The sequence below is a fragment of the Phacochoerus africanus genome, chromosome 13 (assembly GCF_016906955.1).
Source record: "Phacochoerus africanus isolate WHEZ1 chromosome 13, ROS_Pafr_v1, whole genome shotgun sequence".
In the NCBI taxonomy this organism is placed as follows: Eukaryota; Metazoa; Chordata; class Mammalia; order Artiodactyla; family Suidae; genus Phacochoerus; species Phacochoerus africanus.
The window spans coordinates 18,028,199-18,047,120 of NC_062556.1; the positions used below are offsets into that span (position 1 = coordinate 18,028,199).

The following is an 18,922-nucleotide window of genomic DNA, read 5'->3' on the forward strand; positions in this document are numbered from 1 at the left end:
GTGTAGGCCGGTGGCTACAGCTCCGATTCAACCCCTAGCCTGGGAACCTCCATATGCCACGGGAGTGGCCCCAAAAAATGGCAAAAAGACAAAAAAAAAAGATCTTATTTTTACTTTATGCAGGTAAGTGAGACATTGACAGCAGTTTAAGAATAGCTTTTTAGGAGTTCCCGTCATGGCGCAGTGGTTAACGAATCCGACTAGGAACCATGAGGTTGTGGGTTCAGTCCCTGCCCTTGCTCAGTGGCTTAACGATCCGGCGTTGCGGTGAGCTGTGGTGTAGGTCGCAGACGCGGCTCGGATCCCGCGTTGCTGTGGCTCTGGCGTAGGCCAGTGGCTACAGCTCCGATTTGACCCCTAGCCTGGGAACCTCCATATGCCACGGGAGCGGCCCAAGAAATAGCAAAAGACAAAAAAAAAAGAATAGCTTTTTAAAAATAGCTGCGCTGTATAGTTACATTTTCGTTCTTTCCAGTTGACGTATTTCATATAGAAGATTATTGAAAACAATTATTTTTCCTCTAAGAGACATTAATCTCTGCCAGATTTTAATTAGACATCTGAAATTTGGTTTTGGTTTTTCAGATTGAATTTAGCAGATTTTTATTTTCCCAATAGAGATTCACACAAATTTAATGTTGTTTTTCTTGCCCTGCAAATAATATTTATTGCTTAAAAAAACTGTTATTTAGTTTTACAAAGACATCTTCATCAACTCTAGTGTTACTTGTTGTCTATCTTCTTTCCTCAGATTTTACCAGCATTATGTGTCCTCATATACCATACGGACATAAATGTAAGTAAAGCAGAAGCTTAGATTTGAGATTTTACTCTGGATGGGACTGAAAGGGGTATTTATTCTTAATGCTTTTATTAAATGTTGCCATGTATCTTATTAACTTGTCCAGCTTCCACAATGTATATGTAGTTTTCAGAAACAGGATTGAAGCTAAATTAAGTTTATATCTCAAGTGATTTATATAGCAAAAATAATAACTTTAGAGAAATTATCACAGATGTAGTTAAATTAGTTATTTGTATCATTATTATTAGTGTTTTGAAGTATCAGTATTTATAAAGTGATAAAAACTGTATAAAAAGCATCTTCATAATTCTTTTAATCTCATTCAGTTTTTATATTGGATAGGCTAGATATTATTGTCCCCATTTTAAAGAATAAGAGGGGGTTCCTATTGTGGCTCAGCAGGTTAAGAACCCAACTAGTATCCATGAGAATGTAGGTTCGATCCCTGGCTTCACTCAGTGGGTTAGGGATCTGGCATTGCTGTGGCTATAGAGCAGGCTGGTACCTGCAGCTCCAGTTCCACCCGTAGCCTGGGAACTTCCATATGTCAAAAGTGCAGCCCTAAAAAAAAAAAAAAAAGAAAGAAAAATATAAGAAATTGAGCCTCAGGGCTCAAAGAATAAGTGACTTATCCAAAGTTGAAGAGCTTGTTAGGGTCAAAGTTGGTACTGAAAACTGAGATCTTATGATGACAGATCTTGCTTTCTTTCCATGAAACCACAACCGACCGCCGACTACAACCTTTTGAGGTACGGTATTGAGGGACACCAAGTATAGTTTAAATGCAAAGCCGTCTTTAGATAATTTGTTCATTACATGAGATTTAATTAAGCATTTACTCTATAAATTCTGGCAAATTTTTGTATCCGGCAGTCTGAAAATTATCCTGGATGTATCAGGGCTAAATGTTATTCTTCCATGGAGTAAAACAGTGGATCAATTGCAGTGAATTTAGAACTGATTGTAGCATTTATTTGACTTCTGATGTTCCAACCACGATCTTTCTGATTTGTTGAATGTTGAATGTTTGTGTTTGTATAACCCTGTCTGTTTATAAAGATGACTATGTAAATAGTTAGCATTTATTAAAGGTTTAAAGTGTGCCAGGTAACTGTTTTAAGCACTTTTCATATGTTAACTCATTTGTTTCTTTCAAAAATCCTATGCAGTTGGTTATTATAATTATCTCCATCTTACAAATACAGTAAAGGAGGCAGATAGTTACATAATTTGTCTAAAGTCATACAACTAGGATGAGAAGGATTTGATCATGTTGAAAAGTTCACTTCAGGTACATGGAGAAAGATACTAAGGGCTCAAGAGAATACACAGCAGGTGTGAAGAACAAATAATTAATAAACGTATTTGCCTAGGAGTTAAGTTTCAGAGTTTTCAATCTTGTGTTAAGGAGTTTGGGCTTTATTTCATAATATGTGCGGAGTCATTCCAGTTTTTTAGATAGAGGAGTGATGTGCTCATGTTCACAGTAACTTGGGAGAGTTGTAAGGAGGGTCTGGAATGGGGAAAGTTTGGATGTAGGCTGGCCAGTTTGGGAAGGTTTAAGGAAGTTGGTGAAGGTGTAAACCTCAAGCAGTAATGGTTAGGAGAGATAATGTGACTAGTACTTCAAGAGGAAGGTATCAGAAGGAAAAGTAAAAATTACTTTGATTTCTAATTTGGCTGTCTGAATGGATAATAATACCATGAACCATTAAGAGTCAAGCCAAAGGATGAGACTGTTTGAGGAAGATGATGAGTTTATTGATTCTGACTTACCTGTTGTTCTTCCACAGTAACGCTTCCAGGAAGGAAAAAACAGTGCTTAGAGATTTATCAGCACTTAAGGGATTCATGAAAATATGGACATTGAGTAGCATTTAGAAAAAGGGCTAAAAATTGAATTCTGAGCAATTCTCTGCATTTGAGCAGTGGCAAAGAGGGAGAAGGGAACCAGCCAAGAAGTTTTTTTAAAGTAGAGAGATGGAAGCATAAATTATGAAGCAAAGAGTGGGGGGAAAACAGTAAGGCAGAGATTTAGTAGGTTCTAGATCATTCAGTCTTGCATACCACCTTAGGTTCTATCTATCATCTTTGTGTAGATGATAGGAAGCCAAGAATAATAGTGTAGTTTATGTTATGGGTCGGTAGTTCGTATCCACTGAGTGGAGTGTAGATTTTAGGGGAAGTTGGAGTTGAGAAGGCAGATTGTTGGTGATTTTGTGGTGTGGATGGGGGAAAATTAGGGCCAATACTGGAACTTAGACATTAGGATAAAGAGGACAAGGGAAAACTAGAGGAATGTTAGATGATAGATTTGCTGGTTTTGACATGGGTGGTAAGAGAAGAGTCAGGGATAATGCCCAGCTTTCTAACTTGGATGTAAGGGCCGACACAAGACAAGACAAGAACAACAGCACAGAGAGGTGTAAAATAGCAGAATGACTTCTCTCATGAGACAGTCACCAGTGAGACTGCTGGAGAAGCTGTGTTGGGGTATGGAATTAGGTGGTTTATGGACTTTACTCTGTGTTTGTGACATTGAAGAAAGAACTGAATATTGATTGACCCTGAGGACTAGAGAAGGAATCTGGACTGATTTAGGTCAGTCTGTCTTCCTTTGATGTCTAGTTGTGCTTCTTAAAATTTAAGGTGAAATCACAGTGATGGCCATAGCATTTGGTTTTCTTGTCCTTGTTGAAGTTGTCCATCTGTGACTTGATGTGCCCAGACAATTTCGAGTGTAAACCTAACATTTGATACATATCTACCTTATTTTGCTGCTGGTATAAATGAAATTAATTAGTTGTAGCAGTTTGGTTATTTGCTGAGACTTGATTTTTAGTGACACTCTTTGATATGTATGTCAGAGCTCCCCAACACCAGCTTTAGGTTCAGTCTTTCGCTAGAAGGAATCACTGAAAAGCTTTTACACTCAGGCTCACAATTTACAGGAAAAGGATAGATTTGTTTAGTGAATACTCAGTTTTTTCTTCCCTACTGTATTTCTCTCCTATGTGTCTCTTTTATTACTCACACAAAACACCACTTCTCATACTTCTGATCACCAAGTGTGTTGGAGGAGGGGTCCCGACAACAAAAAGCATCTACGACACAGCTGGGTGTCCCACAATTTAATTCAGTTCCAGTACTATCTATCACTATAGATAGTGTCAGATTCCACGTGGTGCCCCGCTCCCCCCACCCACAGTCACACTTCAGATGCTAGTCACAAGCCCTTGTGCTTCTCTCTCTCTCTCTCTCTTTTTTTTTTTTTTAGGGCTACAGGTGTGGCATATGGAAGTTCCCAGACTAGGGGTTGAATCTAAAGCTGCCAGCCATAGTCACAGCAATGCCAGATTCAAGCTGCTTCTGCAGCCTATACCACAGCTCACGGCAACACCAGATCCTTAACCCACTGAGCAAGGCCCAGGGATCAAACCTGCATCCTCACAGATGCTGGTTGGATTCGTTACTGCTGAGCCACAATGTGAACTCCCTGACTGGCATTTCTTGATTCCTATCTTTATCCATACAATAAGTGATGAGCTCATTCTATTTTCTGTCACCTCGTTCTCCCATTTTTGAATCTTTTGCCCAGTTTGGGAAATTTTCAGTCATTATTTTTTCAAATATTTTTTCAGGTCACCTCTCTTTCTGGGACTCTGCTGACACAAAGGTTATCATCCTACAAGTCCCTAAAGCTCTGTTCATTCTTTGCAGTCTCTCCCCCCTTCCCCAATTGGATGATTTTGTATTAATATATCTTTTTTTTTTCCCTCTCTCCCTTCTACTGTGAGAGAACTCCTTCCAGTGAGTTTGAAATTTTGGTTAATGAATTTTTTCGTTTTAAATTTCATTTGGTTCTTCTTTATGTCTCCTATTTCTTTGCTGAGACTTCATTTGCTTTATTTTCAGATGCGTTCATAATTGCTTGCTGAAGTATTTTTATGACATTTACTTTAAATCCTTGTCAGATAATTCCTGTATCTCTGTCATCTCAGTGTCGGCTTCTGTTGACTATCTTTTCCCTTTTCAGTCGAGATGTTCCTGGTTCTTGGTATGACGAGTAATTTTCAACTGAAGCCTGCACATTTTGGGTGTTATGAGACCCTGTTTCCTATTTAAGTCTTGTTACCTGTTAACTGCCAGACTGGACGGTAGACAAGCTCTGTTCACACACACAGCATCCGCAGACACCTCTAGCAAAGAGGCCTTGCTTGGTGAAGGGGTGTGATGGTAGCTGGGTGCAGCTCTCAGGCATAGCTTCTGTCCTCCTGTTTTTAAAGTTGTAATATTCCTATTTTCATGAAACATTGTAACATTTATAATTTTTTCCTCCACTTTCATCTTCACATTTGCGTTAGTCTTTGATCTACAGTGAACTCTTTCCTCAGTTATCTCTGAGTTCAGCAAAGCTCATCCTCTAGTAAAGGTGTCAGCAGATTTTTCTAAGGGCAATTGGTAAATATCGTAGGTTCTTTTAGCCGCATGGTCTCTGTTCCACTAACGTGGGTTTGTTTTACTTTACATGTGGTCCTCGTTTTACTGGGACATCTTACCTTTAAGCCCTTCACTCCTGTCTCCTCTCTCTGAAGTCTCATATAGGCTTAGGGCAGGAGGTCCAGACAAAAGCTGGAATTCATTTTTTCTCTTCTTATAGGTAATTTGAAATTTGTAGTGTCCTCAGACTCCTGGTAACACTGGAAGTGTGGGCTATATGTGGTTTTATTTGTTCTTATTAATCTGTATACTTTTTGGGAAGTGTACATGGAAAAATTTGAATTCAAGTGACTGCTGTTTTATTTCAGAGCACTGAATATCTTTAATTTGAATATTCTAATAGGAGGCATCTCTGGATGTCACATGAAATCAAACCTGTGCTTACATTCCTCTGTGAAGACATCAAGGAAAGCTACATACAAGCTCTTTGACTTTGAATGAGTCAGAAAACCTGAGCCTGTTTCATGATTTTATTATTTGCAAAATTAGATGGGTGTAGAGCATAGTTTATACTGTATGCTCTTCAATTGGGGATTTTTTGAAGAGCTTTGCAATAATTATTTTTTTTCCCCAAAATTAAAGAGCCAAGGCATTTCTTTTGTCTGAGAAATTAATTACGTTGCTAAATAAACATGTTTGAAAACTACTGGCGTTAGAGAGATGATCTTTTGATCTCTCCTAGAGTTGAAGCGGCATGATATATTGGTCTCATTCTGTGTACAAAGTGCTTCCTCTTAATTATTGGGTATTCAATTTGTGTGGGCAGGGAGAATTACTTTTTAGCCCATTTTAAAATTTATCTACCTAATATATATATGTGGAAGTTGGGGGTAGAAGTTGTCCCAGATTTCTTTGTGTCATTTCTGTGAGGAATGAACTGAGGTAGGTATTGAGAGAGTTTTATCTACTTTTTAATAGATGAATCACCTCAGCAGATATTTTTGCCACCAAGCTAAAACAAAATTTAATTACTTTTTATGTCACCATCCCTTAAGTGTATTGTGTCTTTTAAGCATTCACACAATTCATTAGATGGTAATTCTTTTTTATTTCTTGTAGATTCTCGTAGATACCGTTTGGGCACTGTCATACCTGACAGATGGAGGTAATGAGCAGATACAGATGGTTATTGATTCAGGGGTTGTCCCATTTCTTGTGCCTCTTCTGAGCCATCAGGAAGTGAAAGTTCAAGTAAGTATTTAAATATTTTTCTTACTTGTATTTGCTGTAACCAATTCACTTGTACATCCAGGCTTCAGTTCTGCATATATGCGCATATATTCAATATTTCTTCTGCTATTATACTGAATCTGATTCTGTCGATTTGTCAATCTTTATCTCATTCATATTCTTCGCTGAGTTTCAGACTCATATAGCCAATTGCCCTTGAGTCCTTAGGCATAGCCTCTGAGAACTCCTTCAAGCATTCCGTTGTCATTTCAACCAGGCAGAAACGGAACATATCTTCTCCCACAAGCCTGCTCCTCTTCTCATCCCCCTTGAGTGGACAGCAGAGTCCAAGCTAGAAACCGTAATGTTCCTGCTTTGTCTCCCTCCAGTACAAAACCTTGTCATTTCTTGTATGGGTTTCAAATCCATTTTCTCCTTGTATCTAGAGCCACGGATTTAGTTCGAGTCATTTTTTTTCCTCCAGATAATTGCAGCAGCTTCCTAACTGCATTTCCTCCTCTTTCTCTCCCTCCCCCCCCCCACCCAGTTTCTCCTTACTCTAATTAGAGATGGGTGGCTGATAGATCTGTTTATCCCACTTCTGCCGAAGTGTCTTTTAGTTAGAAATGTGTGCCCATTCCAGACCTTGAGTAAAATCTTTCTGTTGTGCCAATTTAGTAATAGATAAAAATTACTGTTAAAAACAGACTTTTGTATTTTTTATTTTAACCTTTTTTCCAGCAATTTTCCACACAATTTTTCCATATAGTTCTAGTTTTTACAAGATAATTATTTAAAATTCAAAATTGCTATCGGTTCCGTGAAGTACTTTGTAAGAATGCAGTAAGTTTTAATCACTCACCCCTGGCATTTTTACGTTTTCTCAGGATTATGAGAAACATAGAATTAGTTTCATCATAAACAAATACATTTATAAAAAAATTTTTATCCCCACCCCAGACAGCAGCACTCAGAGCGGTTGGCAACATAGTGACAGGTACCGATGAGCAGACCCAGGTTGTTCTCAACTGCGATGTCCTGTCCCACTTCCCAAATCTCTTATCACACCCAAAAGAGAAGATAAATAAGGTAAGGCATGTAACAGCCTCAACAGTGCATTTCTTTCTCTTTGCATATCTCGTTTTTAACTGCCTCCCTTTTCTGTTTGTGATGCTCTTCAAAACCACTCTAGTTAATGGGGGTTCCTTTCATGGCTCAGTGGAAACAAATCTGACTAGCATCCGTGAGGATGCAGGTTTAATCCCTGGCCTTCCTCAGTGAATTAAGGACCCAGTGTTGCTGTGAGCTGTGGTGTAGGGTGCAGACACGGCTCAGATCCTGTGTGGCTGTTGTGTAGACTGACAGTTGCAGCTCTGATTCGATCCCTACCCTGGGAACCTCCATATGCTGCGGGTGTGGCCGTTAAAAAAAAAAAAAGCAAACCCCACTACCACTTTAGTTAAGATGAGAATTATTACCTCTGCAATTGCTATGTTTCAGTTTTTAATTTCTTCCTGTAAGTGCTGCCATGATCATCATCACAGGATAAAATTTTTGTATTAACCAGTGTTTTTATTTCAATAAATAGAGCAGTAGTAAATTAATAGCCACTAGGTAAGAGTACATATGAAATTTTCCATGAGGTGTCTGGTACCTTCTTTTTTGCTGGTGTCTCTTAAAAACAAATAGACTGTAATTTAATCTCCTTGTGAAATTTAATTTATGCAGTGCCTAAATTAAAGGATCATTAAACTAGCTTTTTTTAAAGATTTTAAGCTTGAGATACAAACCACCATTGAATATGTGCTTAAGTACTTTAGTCTTCATGTGCATATTTTAAAGTTTCATCCTTGTTGGAGACTCTGTGTAGAACTTCATTCCTTTGTATGGCTGAATATATATTCCATTGTACGTGTATACCACATTTTGTTCATTCATTCATTGTCGATGGATGCTTGGATCATTTCTGCCTTTTGGCTGTTGTGAATAATGCTGTTGTGAACATTGGTGTACAAGTGTCTCTGAGTCCCTGCTTTCAGTTCCTTTAGGTATATATCTGTGAGTAGAATTGTCAAGTCATATGATAATTGCATGTTTAGCTTTTTGAGGAACTGCCAGACTCTTCCATAGTGGCCCCACCAACCATTTTACATTCCCACAAATGGTATGTTGCGGGTTCCAATTTTGGCTTTTTGTCTTTTTAGGGCCGCACCAGTGGCATATGGAGGTTTCCAGTCTAGGGGTTGAATCGGAGCTACAGCTGCCAACCTAAAACACGGCCATAGCAACACGGGGTCCAGTCTGCATCTGTGACCTACACCATAGCTCACGGCAATGCCGAATCCTTAATCCACTGAGCGAGGCCAGGGATCGAACCCGCATCCTCATGGGTCCTAGTCGGGTTTGTTAACCGCTGAGCCACGAAGGGAACTCCCCCTTTTTTAATTATTGTAGCCACCCTACTCCTGTGAAGTGGTATTTCATGGTTTTGATTTGTATTTAAGGTTAATACAGTTTTATCTGCCTGAAATGCCACCATCCTCCAAACCAACACAAATGATCATTGCTTCTGTTGTCATAACTATATCTATACAGTTACTTTATAAATTTCATAAATTATAAACTATGTTTACGTAGTTATAATTTGACAGTTGGATTCTTCATGGAAAGTATGTTGTCAGAAATCACATTTTATATGTAATTTTGTTCCAGTGAAAGGAAAGAAGCCAGAGTCTTTTAGACTCTAGGAAAGTTATGTTTACTGAAGTTCTAATAGGAAGTGATTTTAGCAGCTAAATGTATTCCGTTATTGGAAACAGAGCTGAGAAGTGAGGAAGTTAGACAGAAATGGGTGGAGGGAAATTCTGGTCATTATCTGATATGCTCTCAGTGAAGATACATTAGGGGGAAAGGAAAAGTGTTCAAATAAAAAACCTGCTCAGCTTCAGCAAGCAGGTAGTTGCTTCACAAGTTTCACCTTGAGCATTTGTGTTATTTGCATTTGGTTATTTACATCACATTCCTTGGAGGTGTAAATTACCAACTCATTTTTTTCCCCCCTCAACATTTTAATTTGAAAATTTTCAAACCTACGAGAAATTTGCAAAAATAGTGTAGTAAACACCCTGTACTCTAAACACCAACTCGTCAGTTGTTAACACCTCATCACAGTTGGATGGCAAAATGAAGTTACAATCTTTAATTTGTGAAGGAGGAAGATGTACATATGACTAAAAGTACAGTAAACCTATTTGTGACCTAAATACTTTAAAGTTACAATAAAATTTGTTATATTGACCATCCTAGTCTAGTTAGAAGCTTAGTTTTTAAATATATCTTACCAGCAAATTTTTTACAATAAAGCAATTCACCTTTCTTAGAAGTAGTTTTAAGAAAGTATTAGGAAATTCAGTTGTCTGTTTATTTCTATCATCTGTCTTTTAGAGGGACCTCAAACATCAAAAATGTAAGTTTGACGAGTAAAGGTATTTTTTTGTCTGTTTTGTTCATTGCCATATAACCATTGTCTAAAATAGTGTCTAGCCTGTAGTCCTGGGCATCTGTATTAGCAAGGTTAAGCTAGGTTCATGGGCCCAGTTATTATGGATAGAGTTTCCTTATATGTTTAAAAGAGGATATTCTATATAACCTAATCACTTTTAAATGCATTTCCCTTAATGCAATTGAGGTGATTTTGTTATTGTATGTATAAATGTGTTAAAATAAAACATGAAACATGTTAAAGATACAATTTTTCAAATAAAGGTGCCCTGTACTTTGTTCAATTTTAGGAAGCAGTGTGGTTCCTTTCCAACATTACAGCAGGCAACCAGCAGCAAGTTCAAGCTGTGATAGATGCTGGACTGATCCCTATGATTATTCATCAGCTTGCTAAGGTCAGTCATAGTAAGAGTTCATCATGTCTGTCAGTATATAATAACCAAGACTTTTGACCAAAAATTTCATTTTAATGTCTCTTTTTTAATCTTTAGGGGGACTTTGGAACACAAAAAGAAGCTGCTTGGGCAATTAGCAACTTAACGATAAGTGGCAGAAAAGATCAAGTGAGTCTGGAAAAAACTGTTATTATTGTTAATAATTGGAAAGCATACTACTCTGAAGCTTAGGAGTTTCTGACTGGTTATAAACCCTGTATTGTGTTCTTTGGGGGGGAAAGAGAATTATATAAATAGAAGTATTTCTTCTCTTTTGTTGTCTAGGTTGAGTACCTTGTACAGCAGAATGTAATACCACCATTCTGTAATTTACTGTCAGTAAAAGATTCTCAAGTCGTTCAGGTGGTTCTAGATGGTCTGAAAAACATTCTGATAATGGCTGGTGATGAAGCAAGCACAATAGCTGAAATAATAGAAGAATGTGGAGGTAAGAAGTTGGTTAAAGAAAAGTACTTGAGCACTAGAACTTCTAAACATTGTTTCCTTTAGAGAGAGCTAATCAGAAAGAAAACTGTTAGGATACATTGCTGTTAACATCCTCTGAGGCTGTTGCTGTTCTTCACTTGCTGTTTTAGTACTGCAGAAGATTTTCTCCAAAACAACTGGTTGTGAAAGACACTCCATAACATTCCTAGAGATTCACAGTGCTTTTTAGGAAACCTAAATACTCCCTTTGAAGTCACATTGCATACAAGCAAATTAAAAGCTCTGGAAACCACTATAGTAGAGAAACTTAGAAGCTTTGTTAAAGTTGGCGTTTTTCAAACTCCTTGACAGTGAAAACATTTTTTTCATGTTATACCTATTAGCATGTGACTCTGGACCTCACTTTGTAAAATACTATTATTCCATACTGTTGGAAAAGGTTAATGATTTCACGGTCATCTAGATACTTTGTTTCAGCCTTAGAACTACATGCTGAGATTATTACTGTAGAAGTTACTTGGAAATTTTTTTTTTTTTTGGTCTTTTTGCCATTTCTTGGGCCGCTCCCGCAGCATATGGAGGTTCCCAGGCTAGGGGTCAAATCGGAGCTGTAGCCACTGGCCTACGCCAGAGCCACAGCAACACGGGAATCCGAGCCGCGTCTGCAACCTACACCACAGCTCACGGCAATGCCGGATCTCTAACCCACTGAGCAAGGCCAGGGATCGAACCCCAAACCTCATGGTTCCTAGTCGGATTTGTTAACCACTGAGCCATGACGGGAACTCCTACTTGGAAATTTTAATGAAAAAGGACTCAGATTTGAAATACTGTGTCATTATTTTCTTTGGTAATGACATTTGAAGCATATATTTTAAAATTGTTTTTAAAGGTGCATGTTCAGTATGCACTAAAGTGCCCAAACCTGAAGTTACCCTAACGTCATGTTTTATTTTATGTTTCATTGACTAATTTGTATGATTATACTATCAAGTTTATTTTCAAGAGAAAACAAATGCTGTAACAGCATAGAATATTCAGATTGGAAGTATTTTCTTGGTAACAAGAAGAAAATGTAGAGATGTTAAGGAGTCTTGTGCATGGTCAGAGAAGTAGTTAGTGATAGAAGCATAATTAAAAGCCAGATCTTTGTACGGCACTACTATTTAATTCACTGTTCATTTTGTTTTAAGATGTTTTACTTTTAAAGATAATTTGAAAAGAGCATTGTACTCTGGTGCAAATAGCATAACCCAGAAAGTTTAAGCTAAAGAATTGTTACTCTAGCTTTTTATCAATATAGTTGTTTCTGCCTATGAGAGAAATACGTATAATTGGATATATATTTACTTGGCATTTTATAATTTTTATAAAGCACATTATATCCATTGCCTTTGACACCTGTTTTTCCATTTTTCTGGTTTGTGTATTACTATATTGAAAAAAAGAAACTGTTTCAAAATAACCTAGCTAAAAAGACATTTCAAGGAAGGATATTTGTTATTAAAATAGATGTACAACTGATACATAGATTATATTAGGAGTATAAATAAAGGCATTCTGCAGTTCACTGTGGCTATAGGACAAGCACCCTATTAATTTTTTTTAAAGAAATTACTTCAGGAGTTCCTGTCGTGGCGCAGTGGTTAACGAATCCGACTAGGAACCATGAGGTTGCGGGTTCAGTCCCTGCCCTTGCTCAGTGGGTTAACGATCCGGCGTTGCCGTGAGCTGTGGTGTAGGTTGCAGACGCGGCTCGGATCCCGCGTTGCTGTGGCTCTGGCGTAGGCCGGTGGCTACAGCTCCGATTTGACCCCTAGCCTGGGAACCTCCATATGCCGCGGGAGCGGCCCAAGAAATAGCAACAACAACAACAACAAAGACAAAAAGACAAAAAAAAAGGAAAGAAAGAAATTACTTCAAAATTTATTTATTTATTTTTGTTTGTTTTTTAGGGCCACACTTGCGGCATATGGAGGTTCCCAGGCTAGGGGTCGAATTGGAGGTACAGCTCCTGGCCTCTGCCACAGCCACAGCAACATCAGATCCAAGCCGTGTCTGCAGCCTACACCACAGCTTATGGCAACACTGGATCCTTAACCCACTGAGTGAGGCCAGGGAGCGAACCTGCAACCTCATGGTTTCTGGTTGGGTTCGTTTCTGCTGTGCCACGACAGGAACTCCCCCAAATTTAAAATTTTTATCTTCTATTTGTATCAGTCATTAAGTTTCTGAAGTTTTATTTTACTTTATTTTGTCTTTTTGCCTTTTCTAGGGCTGCTCCTGCGGCATATGGAGGTTCCCAGGCTAGGGGTCTAATTGGAGCTGTTGCTGCCAGCCTACACCAGAGCCACAGCAACACCAGATCCAACCCACATCTGCGACCTGTGCCACAGCTCACGGCAACACTGGATCCTTAACCCGCTGAGCAAGGCCAGGGATGGAACCCGCAACCTCATGGTTCCTAGTCGGATTCATTTCTGCTGTGCCTTGACAGGAACTCCCTGAAATTTTATTTTTTGTAGTTATGTAAAAGTAATAACTTTTGGAAAACAAAGAGAAAGATAAAATTTACTAAATGCAGCAGCATGACTATATGAAAGGGGTCTGGGGAAGATCTTGGTTCCAGTTCTGTCACTAACTTGCCATGTGACCTGAAATAAACCCGTTCACGTCTCTGTGCCACAGCTTCCTCACTGTCAAATGGGATGTTTAGGTGTTTTTTAAACTGCCTGCCTCAGGGGCCAGGGTACCTCAAGAGCTTCTAAAAAAGAAGAAATTAGTGCGATGTGACACCTCCAACCAGAGCAGCTCAGGTTTTTTTTTATCTTTTTTTAAGACCAGATATCATCTTTGCAGGGTAATGGGAGGGTTCCTGAGTTGATTAGGACTTTCCATAGTTAAAAAGAGCAGTTTTGGGGTTTTTTTGCGGGGGGGGGGGGCTTTTAGGGCCACACACATATGGAAGTTCCCAGGTTAGGGATCAGATTAGAGCTACAGCTGTAGCCGACAGCCTACAGCACAGCAACGGCGGATCCTTAACCCACTGAGTGAGGCCAGGGATCCAACCTGCGTCTTCATGGATACTGGTCAGGTTCATTTCCACTGAGCCACAACAGAACACCAAAAAGAGCACAGTTTTTATTAGTGTGTTCTTAATTATTTTGATTGTTTTATTTTTATCAGGTTTGGAGAAAATTGAAGTTTTACAGCAACATGAAAATGAAGACATATATAAATTAGCATTTGAAATCATAGATCAGTATTTCTCTGGTGATGATGTAAGTATATATTAAAGTATAATACATCTGCATGTATGTTAAAATCTATACATAAAGGAAGGTTACTGTGAATTTTCTGTGACTTAGGTTTATGCTCTATTTCCATCACCTTGTCGCTTTTGTGATTTGTTAAATGGGAAGAATTAGTAATTATAGAAGTGATGTATGTTTGGGTAGGTAAAATAAATCCACAGATATAGGAGCTTAAGAATGGGGCCATTTTTAAATGTGTGTTTAGTTTTAAATGGTTGAATTTCTTAATGACATTACTATTGATTTACTTGAATGTTTTTCGGTAATAACATTCATGCAGAATTCTCTAAGAAGTAAATTACTCTTACTTACACTGTAATGTATAGTATCTTAACATAAAAGATTTTTTCTTGCTTTTTATAGATTGATGAAGATCCTAGCCTCATTCCTGAAGCAACCCAAGGAGGTACTTACAATTTTGACCCAACAGCCAACCTTCAAACAAAAGAATTTAATTTTTAATTTCAATTGAGTGCAGCATCTCTCCCACATTCAATATGAAGCACCACCAGATGGCTACCAAATGACAAGAACAACAACTACAAAAGGCTCCAAAACATACATGCCTCTTCGTTTTGATGCTTCTAAAGCAAGCCATGTCTCAGTCACTTTGCAGTTGCCAAAAGTCACTATCCACATGGACTGTAAATGCATATGCATGATTTCCTAAACTGTTTTAGAATTCTCCTTAACAATCTCAACTCCCGTATTTTTCCCCGTTCCCTGGTGCCACATGCTGACAACTGCAGTCTTCAGTTTAGAATATTCCATAGTGGTGGCATGTCAGCTTCCCACTTGATATTCCATTGCAAAATGGTGCGCTGTGGATCAAGACACTTTGGTATGACACACACACACGTTGGAAGACTTTAAAGAGGTGCAGTCTGACCTGAGCCTCCATCATTGTCCTCCACAAACATATTTTCATACTCTTTATGTGGAAGAATAGATTTTAAAGTTACAAGCCAAATGATTTTCATTGGTGGAACTGACACACACAAAAAAGTAACTTAAAAAAAGAAACTTGGTTATTGATTAAACAGATAAGTTTTAAAAAACTATACTTCATCTACCAGTAATTGATGTGTTTATTATCTGCCTCAGAAGCCAGGGTTGGAGGAAGAACTTTAGCTATGGATGGTAAAGCTTTCGCCGTTATACCTAATTTTTGAGAACAGCAAGCCCTATTTGACCACTCACTTCAGCCTGTGTGTTCCTGCTGTTTTGAAGTAATCAAATGCTGTGCATGGTATTTTACCTGAGCTGCAACCTGTTACGGACTTGAACTTCTGTTTAAGTTGAAAGCAAGAGTCCCTTATGAAGAAAAAAACAAGAACAAAAATTATAAAAGTCTGAAGTACCCATTGGTGATATTTAAAAAGAAAATCTTGCTTTCAGCTTTCAGGAGTTAATATTTTTTGTTTTAAATTGATAATTGGATATGGTTGATTTATATTGGGTTTAAACTGTGGAGCTTTCATGTTTACTGTAATTTAGTCTTAAAATATTTTTTACTTAGTAACCAGTGCTTTTGATAATGTGGTTGGCAACAAACCAGCAACTATTTAGAAGTGTCATAAAACTTCATTCTTTGAGTATGGGAAAGTTCAGTCAGATCCTATTCGAAAAGCATATTCACATATAAAAAGATTCAGACAAGGATCTGCATGGAGGAATAATCTGCAGTTATTTAACATAAACCTGATTTGCAGTGATCTTTAATTCTGCAAAATCTGGTATTACTGTGTAAAGTTACTGCTTTTGGTAAATTGTCTGACCCAGTTATTAATGAAAGGATATGGATTTGAACATTTTTAAACTGAATAATTTGTGCTGTCACAGAAATGGTTTTGTTGCTCTTGTTTACTGGGTATGGTTTCCCAATGCATTGATGTGAAAGGATAGAAATCTAAACTAACTTAGTTACCCAATGGGGGGGTGTACTTACTGTGAGGAAGATGAGACAGATGCCATCAGAGCTTTGTGAATCAGCGGGGGTATTTTCACTGATAAACAACATATAGCAGGTGTGCATTCATTACAAATCTATGTATCTGCCAAGGTGGAGCCACTTTAAAGAGTGAGTTTTGTCTTGTATCTCAAGTGGATACAAGCGTATGTTTAAACTGCAAGATTTTTACTTGCTAGAGAATCTGTTTTAATATAGTGGTTTGGCCTCTGATTATTATAGGTTTTATAAATTTTAGAATCAATTTCTCTTTAAGGTGGCTCAGACTTTTCAACTCTTGTGCACATAAAATTGAGTTGAAGTTCATTGTGCCTTTTTTTCTTTATCCAAATTTTGAGTTAAAGCTTCATATGGTAACTGCATCCTGTTCAGACATTTTAGTCTAAATTTTTGAAACTGTGTGGTGTTCACTAAAAGTAGGAATGACAGAGTCAAAGCTAAGTAAGGTCACAAACTTCGGTGAAACCCTTAAAGTCCAAATCTTCTTAATATTGTGAACTGTACCCCTTCCAGTTTAGTTTCTTCTTGACTCCCCATACTTACAGTTACCTTTTAAATTTTGCACACATCAAGATTAAATTGGGCCTCTACTGTGCCGATTCCTATTTCCTCCTGTGTTTTAAGTGCAAACTAACAGAAGTGAACGTTAGCATCAAGTAGTGCAGACCTACGTGTGCATTTGCTTGATTCAGTTTGTTGTGACCTTACCAGTTTGGAATTGGAATTGCACCATTTCATAGATAAAGGAAACTAAGTATATTGCTGCACTTTTAAGTTTTCAAAACAGTGTTGAAAAACTGCATTGTTTTTATTTTTTTTAAACTCAGTTAAAAAAGACTAAAACGTTCTTTCAAAAGAGGCATCTAAATGTGTTCCTAATTTTGTATATGGGCTTAGGTTTTGTAACCAATAAAAAAAAAAAGCTGCTATCAAATATGATAAAACATTGAAGAACTTTTTCTGAGAGTATCTTGATTTCCTATTTTTGTTTTCTATGTGGTTAAATTTAACTTTGGAACTCTTTTTCCAACATCAGCTGCAATGGAGGTGAATCCTGAATTGCTCTTTCATTGTATTTTAAACCAGGGTAACTAATAACAATGCTAGATTTAAGAATATCTTCTAACAAAAATGAAGTACCAAAATCTACACTAATTTCCTAAGTTGCCATAATGAAGTACACAAACCAGGTGGCTTACAATACCCGGCGTCTTACCTTTTAATAGAAAGTTAAATTTGCACAGTGTGGAGGCTAGAAGCCAGAAACCAAGGTGATGGCTGGGAGGTGTGCTCTCCAGGGGAGGGAGGACCCTTCCTCTTCCTGCTCCTGGTGGTTGCCAGCATCCGGGCCATTCCTCAGCCTGAAGCTGCATCACTGCAGTCTCTGCCCTCATCATATGATGTTCCCTCTGAGTATCTCAAGTTTAAATACCGTAACTCAGGCCATTTGAAAAGAGAATAATTAAGACTTTCATGAAACAAAAATCCAAACTTTATTAAAGCCTCTCTATCCCCTGAAAACAAGAACTATGGAAGACAATAAATAAACCCAGTAGTTTTAACCCGTTAGATAGAGGTCACGGCTCTAAATGAAACCTGCAGATATTTTTACTTTTGTATTATGGCACCTCAAATTATTTTTGAAAGAACTCAGTGTATAAGTAAATAAATTAGAGTGTTCCTACTTAATCTTGCCATGACTTCCTTCAGAAAGGTTGTTCTTTTCAGGAGACTAATTACTTAATTATTGCAAGTAAAAATTTGTGAATGTCAGTTGTCTTACAGTAATGGTTATGAATGTTCTTAATGCTCATTGAACTGGGGGTTTTAAATAAATCTATGTAGAGAAAGTATAATTTCTGTACATTAAGCTGTAAATCTTAAGGCATATATCAGAAAGAATGCTCACCACTCCCTTGTCTAGAGTGTAAAAGGAACTCATCACAGAAATGTGCTTTGTTAAACAACTGAAAACCAGTATATAGCTGAGGCTCTATCTCTATATACCAGGTTGACCCTTGAACAACGTGGGTTTGGACTGCCTGGGTCCACTATATACATGGATTTTTTTCAGCAGTAAACACTGTGGTACCACATGACCACACGACCCACAGTTGGTGGGATCCGTTGATGTAGATCTGCTTACACGGAGGGACTGCTGTATGGAAAATGGTGTATATGTGAAAGGCTGACTCTAAATTATAGGCGGATATTTAAGTGTGCAAAGGACTTTAAAACGCCCTAACCCCCTGCAAGGGTCCACAGTGTATAGATGGGCTCAGTACTCTATCAAGAGAAAGTATTTAGGAAGAGCAGTTAGGAAGGTAACCTATTCACATCTTTAGCCTCTTTATTTGTCTGTGAATTTCCTCAACCAATTTTAACCTAAGTCGGGATTTCACAAACCCTTCAACATTGACATTTTAGGCTGGATAATTCTTTGTTATGAGATGCTGTCCTAGTATTGTAGGGCGTTTAGCAACATCCTTAGGCTCTGCCCACTAGATGTGGGTAGCACCTCTCCCCTCCCCAGTCAGGATGACCAAAAGTGTCTCAAGACGTTGCCAAATGTTTCCTCAAGGCCAGAACTGCCCCAGGTGTGACCCTTGGCCTAAACCAACTCATTTAGAAAACTCCGTGGTTCAGATGAGACAGCCTAAGCATGCCTTTTTGTTCTGTGAATAGTGCCAGGCTTTTTCTTCAGATTCATAAGATAAAAAGAGACCAAAAAAAAAAAAATGCCTTTTCTTCATTCTCAATTTTAGGAGAAACAGAGGTAGCA

At 38.0% G+C, this 18,922-nt stretch overlaps 1 protein-coding gene across 1 annotated transcript in view; it reads left to right on the plus strand.

Moving 5' to 3' along the window:
- KPNA3 (karyopherin subunit alpha 3) overlaps positions 1-17,079 on the plus strand; it is an 82,634-nt gene extending 65,555 nt beyond the window's left edge. The window contains exons 10-17 of the mRNA XM_047755866.1: positions 752-796; positions 6,365-6,496; positions 7,436-7,564; positions 10,267-10,371; positions 10,468-10,539; positions 10,696-10,858; positions 14,044-14,138; positions 14,535-17,079. Coding sequence (XP_047611822.1) covers positions 752-796; positions 6,365-6,496; positions 7,436-7,564; positions 10,267-10,371; positions 10,468-10,539; positions 10,696-10,858; positions 14,044-14,138; positions 14,535-14,633 — 840 coding nt within the window. The 3' untranslated portion in view covers positions 14,634-17,079. The remainder of the gene's footprint in view (positions 1-751; positions 797-6,364; positions 6,497-7,435; positions 7,565-10,266; positions 10,372-10,467; positions 10,540-10,695; positions 10,859-14,043; positions 14,139-14,534) is intronic.
- The last annotated feature ends 1,843 nt before the right edge of the window (positions 17,080-18,922 follow it).